Source organism: Ictidomys tridecemlineatus, chromosome 2, assembly GCF_052094955.1.
Source record: "Ictidomys tridecemlineatus isolate mIctTri1 chromosome 2, mIctTri1.hap1, whole genome shotgun sequence".
NCBI lineage: Eukaryota > Metazoa > Chordata > Mammalia > Rodentia > Sciuridae > Ictidomys > Ictidomys tridecemlineatus.
The window spans coordinates 4,341,632-4,364,020 of record NC_135478.1 but is presented as its reverse complement, the minus strand read 5'-3'; the positions used below and the strand labels follow the sequence as shown (position 1 = coordinate 4,364,020).

The 22,389-nt window shown below is 43.9% G+C and overlaps 1 protein-coding gene across 2 annotated transcripts; it reads left to right on the top strand.

Annotated features, from left to right (window-relative positions):
• The first annotated feature begins 91 nt into the window (after positions 1 to 91).
• On the top strand, positions 92 to 19,854 carry LOC101960889 (vomeronasal type-2 receptor 116-like). Of its 2 annotated transcripts, XM_078034791.1 has the most exons (7): positions 92 to 4,201; positions 5,011 to 5,189; positions 8,602 to 8,893; positions 9,674 to 10,474; positions 12,073 to 12,300; positions 14,393 to 14,516; positions 16,412 to 19,854. In XM_078034791.1, exons 1-7 carry the CDS (start codon positions 4,034 to 4,036, stop codon positions 17,332 to 17,334), a joined length of 2,715 nt encoding a protein of 904 aa, XP_077890917.1. In that variant the 5' UTR covers positions 92 to 4,033; the 3' UTR covers positions 17,335 to 19,854. The 2 variants fall into 2 exon arrangements, with proteins under 2 accessions (XP_077890917.1, XP_077890914.1); XM_078034788.1 differs by having other exon boundaries at positions 92 to 5,189.
• Positions 19,855 to 22,389: the final 2,535 nt, after the last annotated feature.

Below are 22,389 nucleotides of genomic sequence, written 5' to 3'. Positions count from 1 at the left end.
ATTGTAGCAGATATTCTTCATTCCTCCTCCTCCTCCTCCTCCTCCTCCTCCTCCTCCTCCTCCTCCTCCTCACTGGGGAATTGCACCCAGGGCCTGGGGCGTGGTAGGCAAATGACTTACCACTGAGCTACATTTTGATCCCCTCTCTTGGTTTTTTCATGTCCTAAAATTTTAATTGATTAGAATTTCAGCTTCTAAAAGACTCTACAATGGGGATCCTGCCCATATAAAATGTATTGGAAAGGAAGAAATAAAACTGGTTGTTTCTCACTGAAAGAATTAACCCAGGCTACAGCTTATAGAGATTTAATTTAGTGAGGTGTATAGGTTTTGGATATTATATGAGAAAATGAAAATGTTCCCATGCATATGCTGGATATATGTGGACTGGAAAGGATAGCTTTGGTCACATAATCCTACTAAAGGTGGGCACTATCCACTGGAAGTCCTTCCTTCTGTGGCATGCTTTTATGTTCTGTCTCCAGCAAGAAAGTCAGTTTGACCCAACATGCCTGCTTCTCTACTGTAGAGACCTGAGAATGACAGAAAAATAAATGACCTAGACTAAGGGCGCCATACCTTTCTTATCAGATGGGGGTGACCCATGCGTATCGTCAAGGTACTAGTACTGAGAGAGAGCACTGCTGCCCAGGGAACCTGAGCTCTCTGACTTAAGAAGGCCACTTTAGGACACCTCTGGCCCATGTGGCTCTCTGCACTCAGCCTCTAAACATCAGGAATGGCTCCAGTGAGGCACGGAGACACTTCCATTGTCAAGGTGAAAAGCAGGCTCTCGGGGCACCTTGCTTCTCTTCTCTTCTGTGTTTGCTGTTTCTTACACTTAATGGGCCGCCCCAGCACAGCCACCTGCAACCACCATCATACTGCATTAGAAGCTGGTGTTCACTATGGCTGTTCCCACTGTTTTGGACAAAATGATTCTGGCCTTCAAGGTCACTGCTTCAGGGGAAAGGATGGATAGTTTCTGTTCTCAGAAGTACCTACCTCCGTGTCTAACATTTGATCCCTGGGCTGTCTCTGTGCAGCCTGGCTGAGAACATATCTTCCCTCTATGGACACAGACACACACTCTGAACATGGCCACATCATCATCACGTGCAACAAGGGCTCAGTCACTGCCTTCTACTGTGCCCTGGGATACCTGGGCTCCCTGGCCCTGGGGACCTTCACGGTGGCCTTCCTGGCCAGGAACCTGCCTGACACCTTCAATGAAGCCAAGTTCCTGACCTTCAGCATGCTGGTGTTCTGCAGTGTCTGGCTCACCTTCCTCCCTGTGTACCACAGCACCAAGGGCAAGGTCACGGTGGCCGTGGAGGTCTTCTCCATCCTGGCCTCCAGCGCAGGGCTCCTGGGCTGCATCTTTGCTCTCCATTTCTACATTATGCTCATAAGACCTGAGAGGATCGGATCGTCTGAAAAATGTAAAGAATAATGAGATTTCCAGGGAAACAGACATTCTGAGAGTTTATCTCGTAAGTCTCTTTCACATTTATAGGATATCGAATCAAAAAGAAACCCAGTTTTGGATTCCTGATTTTAAAGGAACTGTACCTAATTAAAATAAAATAAATTGGCCCAGCTCCTTTTTAAAAAGAGTCATTTTGTGAAAGTACCCTCACTGGCCATCAGGCTGCAAGCCACAGTGCTATCCTACAATTAAGGCTGTCCTTGAAATCATAGTACTAAACTAATAGCTGTATTTTACTCATTAATTGGCTGACACTTATACATATCTATATTTTGATAAAATATCTCAACATGCTTATGTCATTTTCTGTTTTCCTCTCTTTAGAACTGGTTATTTTATTGTTTGCATAACTTTTACCTGAATAAAACTCGATTAGGATAAGCCATAGCTAAGCAAAGAAAGGGGTTGAAAGTAGGAAAGTGTTAGAAATAATGGACATAATCAGTTTTTGAAGAAGGCAAGAAAGATTGGACTCCAGAATTGATAAAACTTGACCGTGGCCCAGAGATCCAGAGGAGAGGCCTGCCCGCCACACTGCAGCTGGAGATAGGGAGGAGGATATTGAATCAAAAAGATTCACCACACCATGACCCCATATCCAAAGGAGAGGCCTGTCCCAGGCCCAGAGATACACAGTGAGCCACTCCACAGTGGGGTTCATTATTCACCAAAGCGTGGCTCCACAGCCCAACATAAGGGTACATATAGGCTCGAAACTACCACTGCCACAAAATTGGGGTATCACCACTTGTATCAAGGGACAACAATAAGGACCTTGTAACAAACCACCAAGGTCCTTGTGGGCCTGACTGCACCAGAGGTTTCTCTACTAGGGGTGATAGCAGTTATCCTGTTGCTGAGGTAACAGGGAGTCTTGCATAGGGTTGCCTATCTCTTGTTTTTCCTACTAACAGCCAAATTCTTATGATTACCCCTTCACTTGTCATATAATCTAATTCCTCCATATTCTAATATCCTACCTCATAAACATCTCAGCCAACCCCCCAGTTCCCCCTTCCACCATCAGAAACTATAAACCATTACGTAAACCTTTTGACTATAAAGTAGAAGATAACCTAACTCATCATTTCTGATTATAGTAACAAATGTGTAAATATAAAAATAGAAGCCAACTGATTGATGGCTGCACGTTGGATACATTGAGTGCTGTAATATTGATCTCTCCCTTAAAAGTGAGATATTGGAAACCTGTAGGCTCACTATAAGTCAATAAGGCAGAAGCTAATTAATACCTCAGATCTACACTGCAAGAGAGAAAGACTCAGATATCATGAAAAAACAAGGGAGGAAATTGCCTCGAACAAACCAAGATACTACAACAATAGAATCCATAGATAGTGCAGTAGGTGAAATGTCAGAGAAGGAGTTCAGAATATACATAACTCAAAATGATTTGGGAATTAAAGAACGACCTAAGTGAGCAGATACAGGCAAAAATCTATCACTCCAACAAAGAGGTAAGAGTACAGGTTGCAAGAGATTACTTCAAGAAAGAGAGATACTAGAGAAAAAATAAATAGGAATCCTCAAAATGAAAGAAACAATAAGCCAATTTAAAAACTCAATAGATAGCATCACCAACAGACTAGATCACATGGAAGTCAGAACCTCAGACAATGAAGACAAAACATACAATCTTAAAAATAAAGTTGACCTCACCGTGAAGATGGTAAGAAACCACCAACAGAACATCCAAGAATTATGGGATACCATCAAAATACCAAATTTAAGATTTATTGGGATAGAGGAAGGTTCAAACCAAATTTCCCAAGCATGAAGAATGAACTGGAAAATCAAATACAAGAGGCCTATAGGACACCAAATGTACAAAATTACAACAGATCTACACCAAGACGCACTATAATGGAAATGCCTAGCATACAGAGTAAGAATAGAATTTTAAAGGTTGCAAGAGAAAAAAATCAGATTACCTATAAGGTAAGATCAACTCAGATCTCAGCAGATTTTTCAACCCAGACTCTCAAAGCTAGGAGATCCTGGAACAAGCTCTAAAAGATAATGAGTGGATGCCAGCAAAGAATCATATATCCAGCAAATTTTTTAATATTTATTTTTTAGTTGTAGTTGGACACAATGCCTTCATTTATTTATTTTTATGTGATGTTGAGGCTTGAACCCAGGGCCTAGCATGTACCCAAGGAGTATAAAAAGTCAAACTCAGAAACAGAGTCAAATGGTGGTTACCAGAAGCCGAGCAAGAGGGAACTTGGGGATTATGGGCTAAAGGAATTAAACTTTCATTTACACAGGAGGAATGAGTTCAGGAGATCTGCTAGAGTGCTCATTACAGCTAATGAAAAATATTTTATACTTAAAATGTGCTGAAAATGCTAGATTTTCAGTATTGGAATCTTGACTAATAAGTATGTAAGATAACATATATGTTAAAGAGCTAGAGACAGTCATTCCTAAATACGTAATCTCAAAATATCTTGTGTAGAATATAAATGTATTCAGTTTGTACTTGTCAACAAAAAATTTAAATAAAAGTGAGTAAATAAAATGCTATCACAAATGTTTTTCTGTGAAGAATGGTATCAGGAAAACATGACCAGGGGAGACGAGTGCTGTCTGAAGAGCAGGCCGTGGAAGCTGGGCCATGTGGAGCAGACAACCATGAGACTTGTGCAAGAATCCCCAGGGGCAGAGCGCAGAACAGCAGGCTCAGGGGTAAGTGGTCTCAGTTCTGTGCAGAGGTCAAGGTGAGCTTCCCAGCTTGTCCTCCATGCAGCCTATGCCCTGTCAATCATGAAGCCCATTTATTCCAGGAGGGTACTGAGACCTGAGGGTGCTATTAGATGTGAGTGGCACAGGAAGTTTTCACTGACTGACCTCGGCCCTTCACCCTCTTGCTAAAGCATCATGTGCAATCACACTCCTGGGTGTTTGGTGGATTCCAACACCAGCTCATTCAAACATGCCCAATTTCTCACACAACTCGCCCTGGCCCCTGAGGTCACTGGGTTACAGGGCCCACTGTCTCAGGATGTGGTGGTCCCCAATGCCTTGTTGAAACATGATGAAATTGCAGGCCCCATAGGAGGAGTCCCAAACATGTTTTTCAACTATAGTTTTCACCAAGTTCCAGGGTGACAGGTGCAGAGCCTCAGGGCACCGATCCCCAGAGCTCCTGGATGGACTAAAGGGAAGCAGAGAAAAGACAGGGACACCAGAGCTGTCTTGACCACAGGACACTAAGGGCAGGGTCAGAGCACCAAGTCTCCCTCAGTAGTCCCCTTTGCTCCTGGCTGTGCCCAGGCCTGGCCAGCTGCTCCTGCATGTGCTTTTCCAGCCGGAGGGCATGGAGTGAGTGGGGATTTTCTGTGCCCTACTCAGGGTCTGACCCTCCCTGCAGAGCTGAGACTGTGGACATGATCCAGCCCCCACTCCCCACCTCACACTGTGCACTAGGCTCTGTCTCTGTTTGGGCAGAGCCGGGCATGGTGTTCTTTCTGGTTCTTCTCTTCCTGCTCCCACAGCCTGTACATACTTCATGGGTGGAGATTCAGAATTGTTTACAATACTTGAGGCCAGCTGTCTACAGAGATGGAGACCTGGTCCTCAGTGGGTTTTTCCCCCTTTACTACATGAACCAGGATGCAGACTTATCCAGGATATCCTTTTTACTCCAACCAAAGACTGAGGTGAGAGCTACTAGGTAAGTTTCTAGATCGTGTGTGTGTGTGTGTGTGTGTGTGTGTGTGTATTAGGTATGGTCATGATTTTGTGTAACTGGATTTTTTTTTGCTTGTGTGTGTGTGTGTTTTCCCCATGAGTTATGAAAACTGTGCACAGCAATGGCAGAAACATGAAACAGTGAATTCTGAGGTCTTTTCCTTCTTTTTTTAGTTTTCTTTTATTTTGTGCATTATAATTATACCTAATAGTGAGGTTCATCCTGAAATATTCATAAATGCATACAATATAATTTTCTCCATTCCAATTGTCTTTTATCTTTCCACAACCTTCCATTTTCATCTTTTGCTCTATGATACCTTTTCACATTTCTATTGGTGCATTACAGCTGTACATAATGGTGGCCTTCATTGTTACATATTCCTACCTGCACACGAATATCAGTATAATTTGGCCACTATCACCCTCCAGCACGTCTTTCTCCTCCCCTCCTCCCACCCCTTGGTCCCTTTCCTCTACTGATCTCCTTTCCATTTTCATAACATCTCCCCACATTTCTTTTCCTTTTTCCTGCCTAACTTTTAAGTATGAAAAAAATGTGACCCTTGACCTTCTGAGTTTCTCTTATTTCACTTAACATAATGGTTTCAAGTTCAATCCATTTCTCTGTAAATGACATAATTTCATTTTTCTCTATGGTTGAATAAAACTCCATTGTGTGTATGAACCATATTTTCTTTCTTCATTAGCCCATTGATGGATACCCATGCTGGTTCCATAGTTTAGCTATTTTGAATTGTTCTGCATCACTGAATAAGAGGACTTTAGTTCTTCAGGGTAAATACCAAGGAGTGGTATACCTGGATTCCATGCCTAGTCTTTTGAGGAACCATACTGATTTCCATAGTGATTGTACAATGAACAGTCCCATCAACAGTGTAAAGTGTTCGTTCCTTTTTCTCCCCATCCTCTCCAACATTTACTATTATTTGTGATCTTGATGACTGCCATTCTGACTAGTGTGAGATGAAATCTCAATGTAGACTTGATTTGCATTTCCACAATTGCTAATGACATTGAAAGATTTTTCATATATTTGTTGGCAGTTTGTATTTCTTTTTTTGAAAAGTGTTTGCTTATTAATTTGCTCATTTATCATTTGTGAGGGTTTGGTGTAAAGTTTTTTTTAGTTCTTTATACATTTTATGCATTAATCCTCTGTCAGAAAAGTAGCTAGCAAATATGTTCTCCCATTCTGTAGGTCTGTGCTATAAAGAAGCTTTTTAATTTTGTACTATCCCATTTAGTCACTCTTGCCATTATTTCCTGAGCTTTAGGGGTCCTATTGAGAAAGTCGTTGACCCTATGTTTTCTTTGAGAAGTTGCATATTTTCTGATCTAACTCCTAGGTCTTTTATCCACTTTGAGGTTATGGTTGAGGTATTTCTATCTTCTTGAGTCTTCTTTAATTTCTTCCTTCCATGTTCTATAATTTCCATTGTAAAGACCTTTCATTTTATGGTTAGTTTTATTCTTAGGTATGTCATTATCATATATTAGGTCTTTTTTTGAGACTTGTGAATCTATACTTTTTTAAAGACATAGGATAAAATTCAGCATCTATTGAGACCACTCCTTCAGTCTTATCCCATTGATCAGGCACTGGGGACATTGGAGGGAGTTGAATTTTTTTCAAAAGATGATCCCATAGAAGTGGAGAATAAATCAGTTTATCAGAGGCTGAGTGAACAGGGACTGGTGAGGGGTGGGAGAGGTGGATCTATGGTGCTGAGTTACAGTTAGACAAGTGGGATTGACTGGTGTGCTCTTACCAGGAGGATGACTACAGATAATGATGATGACTGTGTCCTTGAATAACTCAGAGAAAGGGTTCTGCATGTTCTCACCAAGTAAAGAGAGAAACAACTGAGTAGGCATGTGTAACTGAATCTAGACACTAAACAACGCGTACGTACATGAAAACCTCACGTGGTACCTCATAAATATGGACAATCTTTATATTTTATCTCTCAGTTAAAACAATAAGTTTAATTTAAATTTAAGCCTTTGAAAACATTTCCTTCATTTAAAGTATCAGAACAAGTAAGACAAAATGCTTAAAGGTAAACAAAATTATTGATTCATTGTTATTAATTTAATAGGACAAAGATAAAAATCAATAATTGGACAAACTCCAGCTGTAAAATCTCTCTGCTCTATTTAGCCCATATCAAAGTAGTCCTTCATGGACTGAAAAAATATTTTTATCAATTATTTATGGAAAAATAAAAACATTTGACCATATGTTTTAGTGACAGAAAATATCCTTGAATAGCAACGATACAGATAAAATTATTGGAAATAATGGGAAAACAGATGTAATTAAAATAAAACATTGTTACTTGGTAACTGCTTAAAAATGTTTCAGCATATTCAGTTAAAGAGTTCCTACAAAATAAATGATTAATAAAAACCATATATGGAAAATCACAAAATCAAACCATAAGCAACAATGGATATGAACTAAACACCAATAGTATAAAATATTAAGTCTAAACAATTCATGAAAAGGTGAAGCTTTTTGAATATTTAAATAAGACTGCAATTTAAGATATTCTAAAAAAACTAGGTCAATTCTAAACAAAGAAAAGAAATTCATAAAGATCAAACAAAAATGAATTCTGTTAGAAAAAAACAACAACAGCCATATTACAATTCAACAACCAATATTTTTGGAAAATCTACTTAGAGAAAAGTTTCAAATGTTCAAACATAAAATGAGAAAGAATTTACTAAAGAGAAAGGGAAATATTTTAAGTTGAGTAATCAGTTTGAAGACTATGGAAATAAATTGGATGTTCTCATCAAATATTAACTTTCAAAGAAAATGTGGAGTGGTGTAGAGGATCCTGATCCCAGTGGTTTGAAGAACTGGCAAGTGAGCCCCTTTGAAACACGTGCAGACACATAGGGTCCAAGTGCCTGCGTCTTGGCGTCTGCCTCTAACTAGACACAGACCACAGGTTGGGAAGCACCATGGCCTTTGCCAAAGGGTTTGCCAAGGGGAGAGTGCAGCCCTCACTCGCGTCCCCAGAGGAGGACACCTTGCTGTCTTGTGCATACGATGATGCACCTCCCATTTTTAGGACACGGAGAACCAAATCTGCCCACTGGGCAGCTGTATGACCCAAGCAAATGTCACCTCACCCACTCACGATGCCCTTCAAGGCTCTCAGTTTGCTTCCTGAGGGGGAAAGAGCCACTGCATGGTCTTCCCGTGCTGGGGAACCTTCCTCACATCAGCTCCATCTCTCAGGGAAGGAAAATCTCTGAGGTGGATGCCTGAATCTAACAGATTGTCTCTGTGCTTGACAGAGGAGTTACCCTGGATGACATGATTGGACCATTTTCCCTAATTCTTCTTCTGTGTTTAGCTGGCTTTGGAAGAACTACCAGTATGTGCTGGCTTTCTACTTTGCCATCGAGGAGGTCAACAAGGACTCCCACCTGCTCCCCAACCTGACCTTAGGTTTCCACGTCTATAATGCCTTTTCCAGTGACCAGTTCACCTTGTGGAGCACTCTGCTTTGGCTGTCTGGAAAAATACAGACTGTCCCTAATTACAACTGCCAGACCCAGAGCAAGTCTGCTGCCGTCATTGCAGGGACCGTGTCAGCCTTCTCAGCGGAGATTGGAACCCTTCTAGAGCTCTACAGGACCCCACAGGTAGGTGGCTATAAATTCTGGAGAGAAATTCGGGTCTCTTCCAATCACAGTCCCTCACATCTAATCAAAGGGAAATTTGACTGCTGGGATTGCATATCCCATGAGGGATAAAACAGATACCAAGGAATTGTAGAGGTGGCAAGATACCTCCTTTTATTCCATCTTTATTCCCACTACTTGAGATGAAAAGCACATGGGGATCTTGCGCATTGACTTTAAGGGAAATCACGTGTCCTTTCCCGAAGGAGGTGGGGCAGGATGTCATGGTCTTCCCTATGCTCAGAAGGAGGGAACTGGGCAATTTCTACAGCATTTGTTATGGTTCAGATATGAGGTGTCCCCCAGAAGCTCATGAGTGGGATGATGCAAGACATTTTAGAGGTTAAATGATTGGGTTATGAGAGCCTCAACTTAGTCAGTGCATCAATCCACGGATGTAACTGGGTGGTGACTGTTGGCAGGAAGAGTGGCTTTTCTGCACCACACTCTTCTTCCATGATGTCCTGCCTCACCTTGGACCCAGAGAAATGGGGCTGACTGTCTATGAACTGAGAACTCTGAAACCATGAGCCCCAAAGTAAACTTTCCTCCTCTAATTGTTGTTGTCAGATCTTTTGGTCACAGCAGAGAACATACTGACTGAAACCGCACTCCTTCCCTTTCCCCGGCAGTAATCCATTTGTGAGCCCTCACCTAGAAAATTCTGCCGTACCATGCCCTAGAAAGCAACCCTATGTCCAGTTGAACTTAGAATCTTGATATTTTTCTTTGCTCATTCAGGTCACGTATGGACCTTTTGATCCCGTGCTGAGTGATAAAGACCAGTTTCCATCGCTGTATCAGATGGCCCCCAAGGACAGCTCTCTGGCCCGTGCAATGGTCTCCTTATTGCTACACTTTGGCTGGACGTGGGTGGCGCTCTTCCTGTCTGATGATTTGAAGGGAGAGCAGTTCCTGAGGGATCTGAAAGCAGAGATGGTAAAGAATGGTATCTGTGTGGCCTTAACAGAAAAGCTCCCTGTCACTAAGATAATGTATGGGACAGGGGACATCACCTTCATGAGTAGGATCAGAGTCTCCTCTGCAAACGTGCACATACTCCACGGTGAAGCAGGGAGCCTCGTCACCGTGGACATGGCCGCAGACTTCTTTTTGACCACAGGGAAGGTGTGGATCATGGCAGCGAAGCAGGAGATCATCCTGCACGAGATGAACCACATGCTGCACTCTTTCCACGGGGGCTTCTCCTTCTCACCTCACAGGGGGGAAATCCCTGGCTTCAGACACTTCCTCCAGACGGTGACCCCTTCCCACTACCCGGAGGACTTTTACTTCTCTAAATTGTGGTTGCACCTCTTTCATTGTTCACCGGCTGGGTCACTATGTGGACAAATTTATAATTGCCCTCCAAATGCATCCTTCGAGTTTGTGTCGGGAGTAATTGACATGATGACCCTGTCTGACTCCAGCTACTTCATCTATAATGCTGTGTATGCGCTGGCCCACGTCCTCCATCACATGCTTGTTCAGAAAACTGAAATGGGATCTTTAGAAGACCAGCTTAGGCTTCATCCCTGGCAGGTAAACCTCCTTCAGAACCAGGTCATGCATGCAACTGAGGGCATCTGTGGGTATTATACTGACGTATCGCATAGCCATGTTTTCATCTTAACATCAAAGAATCAGGAAAAAATGAAATATCAGTTCTTTGACACTGGATATATTACAGATGATTGTCATATACAGATAATTGGATATGTACAGATACTTGTTATCTGTATCAGGAGAATTCTGCTAGAGGAGGCTGTGATTTCCTAAAATTAAAAAAATGTTACATCAAAAATACTTTCAAATGTAAGATAAAATTATGTAAAGTATCCAAACACAGCCCATGACAGAACAGATAGGGCAATAAGTAATCAAACCTATACATTTCCTTAGAGTACATGGTGGCCACATCTGTCAACAGCTGTTCCACCTAAAATACTATGTCCCAAGTCCTTTAGGAGATACATTCAGTGAAAAGAGAGATGAGAAATGGCTCCTACATGGTCTCCTAAAATGACTCTGGAGAATGAATCAGGTTTTGACATCACTATTTATCAAAAATTTGGAACAAGCTTGGGAAAGGGATTATGGTTCCGTTTTTAGATGTTATGCCACCAATGATGCCTGTCAGTTCAGGCTATTTCCCTGGGTCCTGTATGGATTTTTCTGAATTTCCACCTGGCTTATCTGAATCAATAACCCATTCAAGGAACACATTTATAATCTCTCATGAAAAGGGACAAATTGTTTAATGAAATTTATCAAGTAAATCAATTAAATTTCATTTACAGAGGTGGTTAAATATGTACGTGTGAAATGTTATGCCATTGAGTTTAATTTACCATCTGTATATTTTGAATAACAATAATATTTGATATGCCATATTGAGTTTATTTAGATGTGATTCTAAGAAAACTAGTTGACTTTAACAAGATAAACTCAATGACATAATTGTGGATTATTTAGAATGCTTCAGCTCCACAAAACTGAAGACTTAAACAACATTTATTTAAAGAACAACAGGCATTTATCTTCCCAACATAGTGTCACGGATAACAGTGTTACCACACTCTATGAAAAATCATTAGAATCTGGAGTTTCAATTTTCCTATTTTAAGGCAAAGACCACCACCTGCAATATTACAAGATGGCGACATTTTCCAAAAAAAGGTTGAGGGCATAGAGAGAAAACAACTCACATCATGCTTTCTTAATCATTATTGAAGTATAATTGACACAAAGCAATGCTCGTATTCAATGTAAACATTCTCATGATTTTTGACATATTCATGCACTCATGCTACTAACACCAGCAACGCATCAGTCTGTGTTGTGACCATTTTGACTCCTGAGAAGCCCTAAATGGATCTGATTGGTCAAGATTGCAAGGAGTCCATGCCAAGGCCACCCTGGTGACATCATCCAAGAATTTTTTTGACTGGATTCATTCACTCCAACATTGTTTTCAGAGAAAGAAGGGTTTTTCCCGGTTGAATCCATGAGATGGTAGCCACCAAACAGAACTGAGACACTAATGCCAGTGACTTCAGAGTGAGGGGAGGTGGAAGAGAAGGATTTCCTGGTACATATGGTTTTCCATCTTTTATTTGGATGCCCTCTGCCTCCTGCAGCTGCATCCGTTCCTGAAGAACATCCAGTTTACCAACAGCGCTGGGGAGCACATCTCCCTGGATGAGAAGAGCAGCCAGATGGCCCAGTATGACATCCTCAACACTGTGAATTTCCCTGCTGGTCTCGGGCTGCTGGTTAAAGTAGGAGAGTTTGTCCCCAGGAGTCCACTGGGTCAAGGCTTGGTCATCAGTGAGGAGATGATAGAATGGCCTATTGGATTCACAGAGGTACGATCCCAGTTCAGTGTTGGGTACGTGGGAGGGATCTGGACGGGGCCCTGAGATGAGCCTGACCGTGACCTTTAACCTGGCCCTAAACTCACCCCTGCCATCTGTACTTGTAGTATGTTTCTTCCGTGTGCATATTTTAAGCTGAGCTCTATACACAGAGCAGGTTTATAGAAGCTATCACTTTTTTAGTTTTTGTAATTAGTTCAAACAGCAAGTGAGAGAATGAAATGAACAAAGTTAATGAATGGAGATAAGGAGTAACAATGGAGATGAATAAATACCAAAAATGTCCCTCCACAGATCCTGAAACCCTTTATTAAATATGGCCTGGATCTTCATTGTGCTTTTATGCCCTATGAATATGAGTGAACAGTGGACTCACATCCTTGTAGAGACCATTCCCATCCTCTTTTGGCATTTTATACCATTCAGTCCTCAGCCTTTCTTCTACTCAACATCCCAATGTATTGGCAAGATTTTATGTCAGGTTTTGGCCTTGGGATGATCCCACCCAGTGTTCCAGGAGACTGAAGTAACAATTATGACGCATTGTTCATTGGTACCAGTGGTGCCCAGCTGGGTGGGGTGGTGCATGCACATAATCCCAGTTACTTGGGAAGCAGAGGCAGAAGGATCACTAGTTCAAGACCAGTGTGGGCAACTCTTCAAGACACCATTTCAAAATATAAAAATAAAAATGGCCTAGGAGTATAACATCATTGTATTTCAGTTGCCCAGAATTCACAAGACCCTGGCTTCAGTCCCCCATACTGCAACCAACCTACCAACCAACAATCCACGCCAGGATGATGACGCCCACAGCAGAATAGACACAAGCCATGGTGTTAATGCCCTCTCATCACTTCTCTCTTGACCTTGCTCCTTTCAGCAGCTACTGTCAACAGTACTCCTACTTTGCTTTATGGGTTCATTCTTAGCATGCATAATAGTGGGATTCATTATGCCGTATTCATCCACAGCATAGTTCATCAGTCTCCTCCCCCATTGCCTCCCTCCCCCCCTCCCGATTCCTTGTCCCTTGCTCTACTCTGCTGGTTTCCATTCTCTTGTCATAGTCATTCATTATTATTTTAATTAATGCATTCTACTTCCACATGAACGTCGGGTTCATTTGGGGTGTATTCACATATGGACAGAGCAGACTGACAGAATTCATTCCCAATACTTCCCATGCCCACTGCCCCTCCTCCCTGTCCATCCCCCTCTCTTCTCTGTAGGTCTCCCTTCTATTTTTGTAAGTTGCTATTTTTGTTCTCCCCACCTCCCAGCCTCTCTCCACACATGAAATAAAAATTTCAACCCTTGACTTTGACCCTGGCTTATTTCACTTAGCATGATGTTCTCCAGTTCCAGCCATTTACCAACAAATAACATAATTTCATTCAACATTATGACTGAGTAAAACTCCATCATGTATATCTGCCACACTTGTTATCCTTGTGTCTGTTAATGGGCACCTGCCCTGATTTCATAATCAGCTATGGTAAATTACGCTGTATAACCTGGAAGAGGTGAGTCATACAATAGTTCCATCTGGGTTTTGCGGAATGAATAATAGTACTAATTGTCAACTTCCCCCACAGTGCATACATGGACCTTTTCCTCCACATTCTTGCCAGTAATTAATGTTGTGTGTGTTCTAGATGACTCCCAGTCTAACTGAAGTGAGAAGAAATCCCAGTGTAGTTTTGGTTTCATTTTTCCAACCAAGAATGAAGGTCTGGCAAAAATACCATCAGGCGTAGAAACTCTTGGAACCATCGGCACATGGAACCTTGCATCCCAGAGCTCTGGGGGAAGAGGTTAAATACAAAGAAGGAAAAGGCTGGGGGTGCAGCTGGTGATGCAGGAAAGAAAATGACCGGGAGCCTGGAGAATATTTAGTAAAACAAAGTCAAGGTAGCACAGGTATCTGGGTCAAGAAGCCGAGGCCATGTCAGCACGGTGGGAGTGGTGGACGCTGTGGTGAGGACTTCCTGCCAACATCAAGGATCTCTCAGGAGACTCATGGACACCTTTGAAGCCGCAGGTAATCTGCAGAATCATGACTGTGGCCCTTTTCCCTCAGACTCCTCGATCTGTGTGCAGCCAGAGCTGTGCCCCGGGATTCAGGAAGATCCCCCAGGAAGGAAGGCCCGTCTGCTGCTTTGCTTGTGTGTTTTGCCCCGAGGGACACATTTCCAATCAGACAGGTAGGTGATGCTGGAGGAGCCCATGGTCACTCTGCCTTGTGACCAGTCCTAAGTGAGGACACCGAGGCTGCTGGCCTCACACTGGGGCCACAGCGCACCCTGCTCTCCATCTTCCCGCTCACTCACTCTTTCACTCTTTCCGTGTTAACCTCACTGTTGCCACCGGGTTAGGTGTCAGCTCTGTCAGCAGGGCTTTTCCTGTTAGGCACCCCTGTGGTGCTGGGCCAGTGGTCACAGTCCTTGACCATCAGTGCGGCTGAGATTTCCCAGCGCACCAGGCAAAGTCTGTCGGTGCGTGTAAGATGTCAAATGCACAGAGCTCCCTGCGGGTGCACGGAGGCCTTGAAACCAACACTTTTGCATACCAAATGATAAGTATCTAAACCATCATAAAAAATTCTATTCTGTTTTGTGCCATGTCATGAACTCTGAACAGTTTTGTGCCAAACACACATACTTAATATAAATATAGCTATAATGTCAGATTATATAACACAGAACAAGAAACGGAAGAAGTGAAAATATGAAGTCACAGCATCCTAACCAGACACGATCTGGGATCCCTGAAGATAAGTTCTATGCGTATCTCCAATTTCAGGAATTTTATGTCTAAATTAAATATATTCCTGGAAAATAGAAAACATAGCATTACTCATTCAAAAATATTTGTGTTTTTCAAGATATCAATAATACACATTATAATGACTTGAGCCCCATAAATACTGTTCAATTGCCATCATCTTAACAGTAAGAATCATTTTATTTTAATCACATGGCAAAGTCAATAGATGTCTTTAGGTAAAAGTCAGCTAACAAAATCTCACATTGAATTTAAAAAAAAAATACCAAATAAGTGTGTAAAGTAAGAAAGGGAAATAAAGGCACACAGGCTCGGCACCCATTATGCCACATACACACACTTGTGTGTGCCAAGCCCTCACAAGATGATGCCAGGAGACAGATGCCGGGAGCCCTGTTCACTGTGCCGAGGAAGGAGAATCTCAAGGAATACGAGAAACAGTGACTGTCAGTTAGTTTGGAATTCTGTATTATTGCATGAGCACTTCTTATGAAACCTAAATAAGACTGTCAGCAGGGGAACTGCCGGCTGGTTCTATCATAAAATAGATCTAAGCTCAGACAGGGCCATCCGTGAGCCCAGGGCAGAGGCTGCATCCTTGCTGAGAGAGTAGGTGTGAGCCGTGGCAGGGGGAGCACAGGGCACCCAGGACACGATACCCATGACCCACCACCTCACAAAGGAGGGTCGCCACCCACTGTCTGTTTTAAATCAACAGAAAGGTTTAAAGATATGCCCTGTTCTTCAGTAACCACATTACTATATCAATTAATATAAAAATAATCACATAGCAGCCATATATTCCCATTCAAAATTCAAATATTTCAATCACTCTCTTTTCAGTACTTATATGGAAAATTAGACCAAAATATTCACAGGAAATGATCATTTCCAATAAGAAAAAATTTTAAACTATCACCAGAAATTATGGTCGTGACAGAGGTGGAATGTTCCAGAAGGGCTGCGTCACTGACTTCTCCATTGGGTGTGACCAGGAGAGCTTTCTTAGGGGAATAGTAAATGTCATAAGTGTGTCGACCCGGAGCTCAACAGGAGCGAGACTGGGGGCAGGCAGAGCCAGGTCCTTGGGGACACTGCGCAGCCCAGGGGGCTACCTCAGCCCTCAACTTCTGAGGGTCCTGTTGGAGTGGGTGTGGTCCTCTCCTGCAGTCAGGAAGAGAGGAAATTCTCTACATATCTCAGGACTATGTCAGGCAGCTGTTCTCACAGTGACAGTGCAAAAACAACCCTTTCCTTTAATTTAAAAGTGAGGATTTTGTGAAAAAGAAACAATGAACCTGTGCTTTTTCCCCAGATGCAGAGCGGTGTGTCCAGTGCCCCGCACACGAGCACCCTAACAGTGAGAGGAACCGCTGCCTCCCCAAGGTGGTCACCTTCCTGGCCTATGAAGACCCCCTGGGCATGGCTCTGGCCTGCACGGCTCTCTGCTTCTCTGCACTCACAGCTGCTGTCCTTGGGGTCTTTGTGAAGCACAGAGACACCCCCATAGTCAAGGCCAACAACAGGGCTCTCAGCTACATCCTGCTCATCTCCCTCACCCTCTGTTTTCTCTGCTCTCTGCTCTTCATTGGCCATCCAAGTACAGCCACCTGCATCCTGCAGGAGACCACATTTGGACTGGTGTTCACTGTGGCCGTTTCCACGGTCCTGGCCAAAACTGTCACTGTGATTCTGGCCTTCAAGGTCACTGTCCCAGGGAGAAGGATGAGGCGGTGGCTGGTGTCAGGGGCACCTAACTTCATCATTCCCAGCTGCTCCCTCATCCAGCTGACTCTCTGTGGGGTCTGGCTGGGGACCTCTCCTCCCTTTGTGGACACAGACACACACTCTGAACATGGCCACATCATCATCACGTGCAACAAGGGCTCAGTCACTGCCTTCTACTGTGCCCTGGGATACCTGGGCTCCCTGGCCCTGGGGACCTTCACGGTGGCCTTCCTGGCCAGGAACCTGCCTGACACCTTCAATGAAGCCAAGTTCCTGACCTTCAGCATGCTGGTGTTCTGCAGTGTCTGGCTCACCTTCCTCCCTGTGCACCACAGCACCAAGGGCAAGGTCATGGTGGCCGTGGAGGTCTTCTCCATCCTGGCCTCCAGCGCAGGGCTCCTGGGCTGCATCTTTGCCCCCAAGTGCTATGTTGTTTTATTAAGGCCACATAGGAGCTCTCTACGTGGGTCCAGAGAGAAAATTCATTGTGGGAGTAACAAGCCTTTTTGAGTATTAACTCACATTTGCTAACATTATCAAGTGGCCTTGAGAAAATTCTACTCAAATCTAAGAGTCTGATTTCAAGTTACAATGTGGGATTTCCTTCAAAGTCAAGAGACTCTCTCCTAATGCTACAGTCACTATGAAATACAGCCGTCAACTTTTCAATTTTTAATCTAACAGCATTTTTTAATTTCCTCCAATTAATTCTTCTCTTACTGCTTAATCATGTGTAGTATTCACCTGGGTGTAGTATTCATCTTTACGTGTCTCCCACTTGGATTTTTTATACATTGTCTTGATTTGCATCATTGATATCCATAAAAATCCCTTTTCTTCATCTAGCCATAATTACCCAATGATTCAAGAGCATTTATAAAGCCTTCTTGAAATGTCCCTTGTTAATACACCAAATTCCTATATGAATATCACCATGTTTTGGGACCCCTTGATATGTTACATTAATTTAACCCAGGTTTTGTTCATAGAGAAACCACACTTTTGTTAATCAAACTAAATTTGGCCCTAGGGGACCTCCATACAGAGTCCTTAAGATGATGAACGGCAGCCTAGCTTAGTAGTCAGCCTAAGGTAGAGTGTGCTGCTTTGTAGATTTGGCTGAGCAGCAGCCAATCACAGCAGCCAAGCCCCTGGGCGGTCACTATCCAAACTTCACTGAAAAAAGGCAAATGCATATACTGATATATCTGATTGTTTTGTACAGGAATTTATGATATGGAAAGATTTGCTTTGATAGATGTCTAAATTTACACTGCATTTCCTTGCGTCTACTCTGCCCCTAGAAGCCCACCTTCCTTCACCTTTTGTTAATTGGTGGGTGGGCCTCCACGCCAAGCACTTACTGGAGTTAGACCTTAGGTCCGTCTTCCAGCCATTCCTCCAGGATTTCTTACCCTGTCACCTCTTACCTGTATCTAACCATTTCCTCATAGCTTTCTGTGGCACCCCCATGTTGCAGAAACGTAAAGGCCCTTACAAAGTGCGCCTTTTCTCCTGTTCATGCATCATTCTCAGTTGATTTCTCAGGCCCCAGCCTAGGGTGCGGGATGGAGGGAAACTTGTTTTCTCCTCTAAATACATTGTGAACATAGTAGCCCAGGGTCTGTCTTTGGGAAACCTGTGGACACATGTTAAGGTCTGTAGACAAGTCAAAATAACACGTGGTATTTTGCCAGGGGAATGTTAGATTTCGTAAACAAGTCTGGATGGTACCTGGCAAAATGCCAGAGGGAGTGGTTTGAGAAGTAACAAAAGTGAGCCATTAAGTGTGGAGATTCCTTATTGGTTGACTGATGTATCTAGTTTATGCTAATTAAGATAAGCTGTGCAAAATGTATAAATAGCTCTGTTGCCCTACAATAAAGGGCTCCTACACCTGCTGTATCAATCTACAGAAGCTGCTCGTCATCCCCGGCTATTCTGCTGCAGCTGGACCCCGGCAGACACACAACAATTTGATTTCAGGTGAGCATTGAAGGAAAACATAGCGTGCAGTATTAGAAGTTTCCTTCTGTTCTCTCCAAGGTGGTTTGTGCAGCTAAGCGGGAAGAGTCTCCCTGTGGTGGGAGAATCACACCATCGACTTAATGATGAGGTTAGAAATTGGGTCCTAGGAGCAGGAAGGGCCAGGGTGAAGAGGTAGAAAGAAGAGCATCAGGGCTGGGATACGGCTCAGTTGGTAGAGGGGTTGTCTTGCATGCACAAGGCCTGGGGTTCAATCCCCAGCACAGGAAGGAAGGAAGGAAGGAAGGAGGGAGGGAGGGAGGGAGGAAGGAAGGAAGGAAGGAAGGAAGGAAGGAATCACCAGCAGGAGAACATCCTAAGCAAAGGTCCTGAGGCTGGGCTCAGCTTTGAAGTGTGTGTGAGGGAGGCAGAGGGCTGGAACCTACGGAGGGGAGAGAGGATATGAGAAGAGGTAAGTGGGGCACAGGTTTACCAATCATTGTGAATTTTATTCTAAAAGCAAAGGAAGTCATCGGCAAATTGACAACAGAGAGGGTGGAAGTGGTTCTCAAAAATGGCCTCACTCACTGTATTTGAGTTTTAATGGACTTGGGCAAAAATATATATGTGTGTGTGTGTGACATAAAATCTCTCTTGAATGAAACCTGAAGGTTTTTAGTTTAAAGATTACTAAAACAGGCAACACTGAAGGTTAATTTCAGTAGCATGGTAAATACTATAGATGGGTGGACGTCAGTTGCTCTGGTTGGGGTGCGGTTCTTCTCCCAAGGGTTCGTGTCTTGGAGGCGTGGTTCTCAGTGTGGCGGTGTTGAGATGGTGGGACCTCAGGAGGTGGGACCCAGTGGGAGTTTGTCACTGGCCCTCCCCTCACCCTGGCCTCCTGTCCTACCATGGTCTCTGTCTCTCCCATGCATTCCCACCACTGTGATGGCATCCACCATGAGATGATGTAGCCAAGGGGACCTAGCCAGAGCCAGTGCAATGCTGGTTGGACTGTCACAATCCAGAACTGTTAGGTAAATAAACCTCTTTTCTTTATAAGTACCCAGTTTCAGGTATTTCATTATAGTAACAGAAAACTGACTAAAACATCAGTGTATATATACCCAAAGAATGAGTATAACTAGCTGGATATGCTCAGTAAATGTTCAAAGAATAAGAAACTAGAGAGGCAATAACAGCAGAACCGGGTCAAGTCCTCGGAGACATGGTACATGGGAGCAAGTATATTTTAAAGACAAGGGAGGATGGAAAGCACTTGATTTCAGCAGGAGGCTACAAAAACTGAGCAACCCAGAGTCAGTCTTGTAAAATTATAAAGACAGAAATGACAGGGGCACAGTGGCAGAATGCTTCTGAGTGATGATCTTTACCTGGTTTGGTCAAGTTGCTGACGTAAACACTCTTACCTGTCTTTTGCAAGGTGATACCTGTGTTTTCAACTCTTTAGGTTGTCAAGAGAAGAGTACTTGCTTGAAATTTTACCAAAGAACTCTTTTCTTGGATTTTTCATGAAAATAATAGCTGTAGAAAAATGTGTCTGGCTTTAAGAAAAATGCAAGTGAGGACTTTGACATAAGAAATGCAAAGATATACATATTCGGGTTGTCAGACGTCATGAACTAAAATTCTTGACATTAAGAACTATATGCCCCCAATATATAACTCATTAGAATAATTAGAAAATAAATTTTTAAAAAGAACTTTATGCCCCAGTGTGCACGTTAAGTCTTCTGTTTTAGGGGAGAAGAGTCAGGGTATAGTGAGTTATTACAAAGATTTTTCTGAATGGGATTAAAAATTTCAAGAAAAAAAAAGTGTTCACATATTAATTATTGTCACTAGCCAGTCTCCCAGAATGACCCAATAGCTTAGTCATCCTCTCTAAATAACTATTGAAATAACTAACAAGAATGTCACATAAAGCCATATCCGTTGCTTACTGCAGGTCTTCTCCACGTTGGGTGGTATGAGCCATCAGGGAAATAGGTTGCTTTACAAAAGGGAAGTGCACTGTGCCCCGCGGTGAGCAGAACGGCCCCCTCAAGTTATGCGTGTCCTAGTCCCAGGAACTTAGGAATACGGTACCTTCCTTCTGATTCCGTGGCCCCTCAGGAAGCCACCGGACCCTCTCACAGCCTGGCCTACGGTGATCATCAAATAGGGGGAAAGGGAACTGTCCTGAGAATGTCAACCTCCTTTCTGTCCGTCCCTCTGCTGGTGCGCTGAGGGAGTGAGTGGGGACCCCCATCTGGTCCACACTGCAGGTCGTGCGCTAAGAGGTTGCTAAAGTGGATCGTGTAGATAGTGAGAGACAGAAACGAGAGGAACGGGAAGGCGGAGGGCCTGTGGAGGAGGGTGACAGAGGGCAGAGGGCAGAGAGCGCGTGGAGGAGATTAGCCTTGCCAATGACCAGCGGCCAGACCCAAGGAGGGGGTGAGAGGACTGGATGGTTCACATCACCTGCCACCAGGAGACAGTGGCCAGGTCTCCTGCAGGACACTGATGGCAGCGACCAACCCGAATAGTTCCATTATGGGCACAACAGGGGGGAGACCCAGCCACCAGGAGCGACCCAGAAGGAAAAGGCGGGCAAGGGCTGGGAACGTCAGTGAGACAGAAATCACCAGCCTGTCCTCTCTGGGGGGTGGTTTGTCCCTCCTGCGGGATTCGCGGCCTTTCTTTGCAATGACAGGTGAACTGCTCAGAGCCAGAATAGATGTGGGGGGAACGATCATGAAGGACCCTTGGCACGGTCGTGGTGAAGACGCAGCTGTTGAAGAAGGCAGTCGCCATCCGTGTAAGGGGGACAGACGAACGTGTGCCTGTTCCCTGATCGAGCTCCTCCGATGGGACCTTCACAACTCGTGGAACTGTGTCTTTCAAATTAGGCGAAGTTCACACAGAAAATTCAGCCCTTGTAGCTGCAGAGCTCGTGGGTGTCAAGCACACTGCAGGCGTGGCCATCACCGCACCTGTCCCCAGAGCCTCTCCTCTGCACCCCGCGTCTCTCTGAGTCTTCTCACTTTCCATGTTTCAAAGGCACATGATTTGAAGGTTGAGCCTCATTTGCTGGTGGCTCCTAGTGAATCATTCCTCCACGAAGAACGGTTCTCATGGGCGTGTGTAGATCTGTATTTCAAAACGCTCAGAAACTGGCAGCTGGAAGTGTGGCTCCGCAGCTTTTCCTGTGATGGACCCGACGTGAAGGTGGTTGGCTGGGTTCTCGGGGACCACGGCTCAGCGCCACGGCTTCGGGACCAAAGCAGCCACCGGCGACGGGCATGGCCAAGAGCTTCATGTGGGCCCTGAAATTTAAGTTTAAATGCCACTCACACCTTACTAAGTATTTTTCTTGTGAAGTTGTTTCCTATGATGAGGTCTCAGCCTCCTACTGCACTGGGAGGGACCCCAGCTCACGATAAGCTGTCACGTGTTTTATGCACAACTGGAGGAGTGGAGCTTGCAGGCTCCAACAGAGGGATGGTTAGGAGACGGAGACGCGAACGACCCGACTCGGTCAGCACATATCACAAACGTGTGTGGAAATATCACACTCAAGTATGTACCGTCTTACAT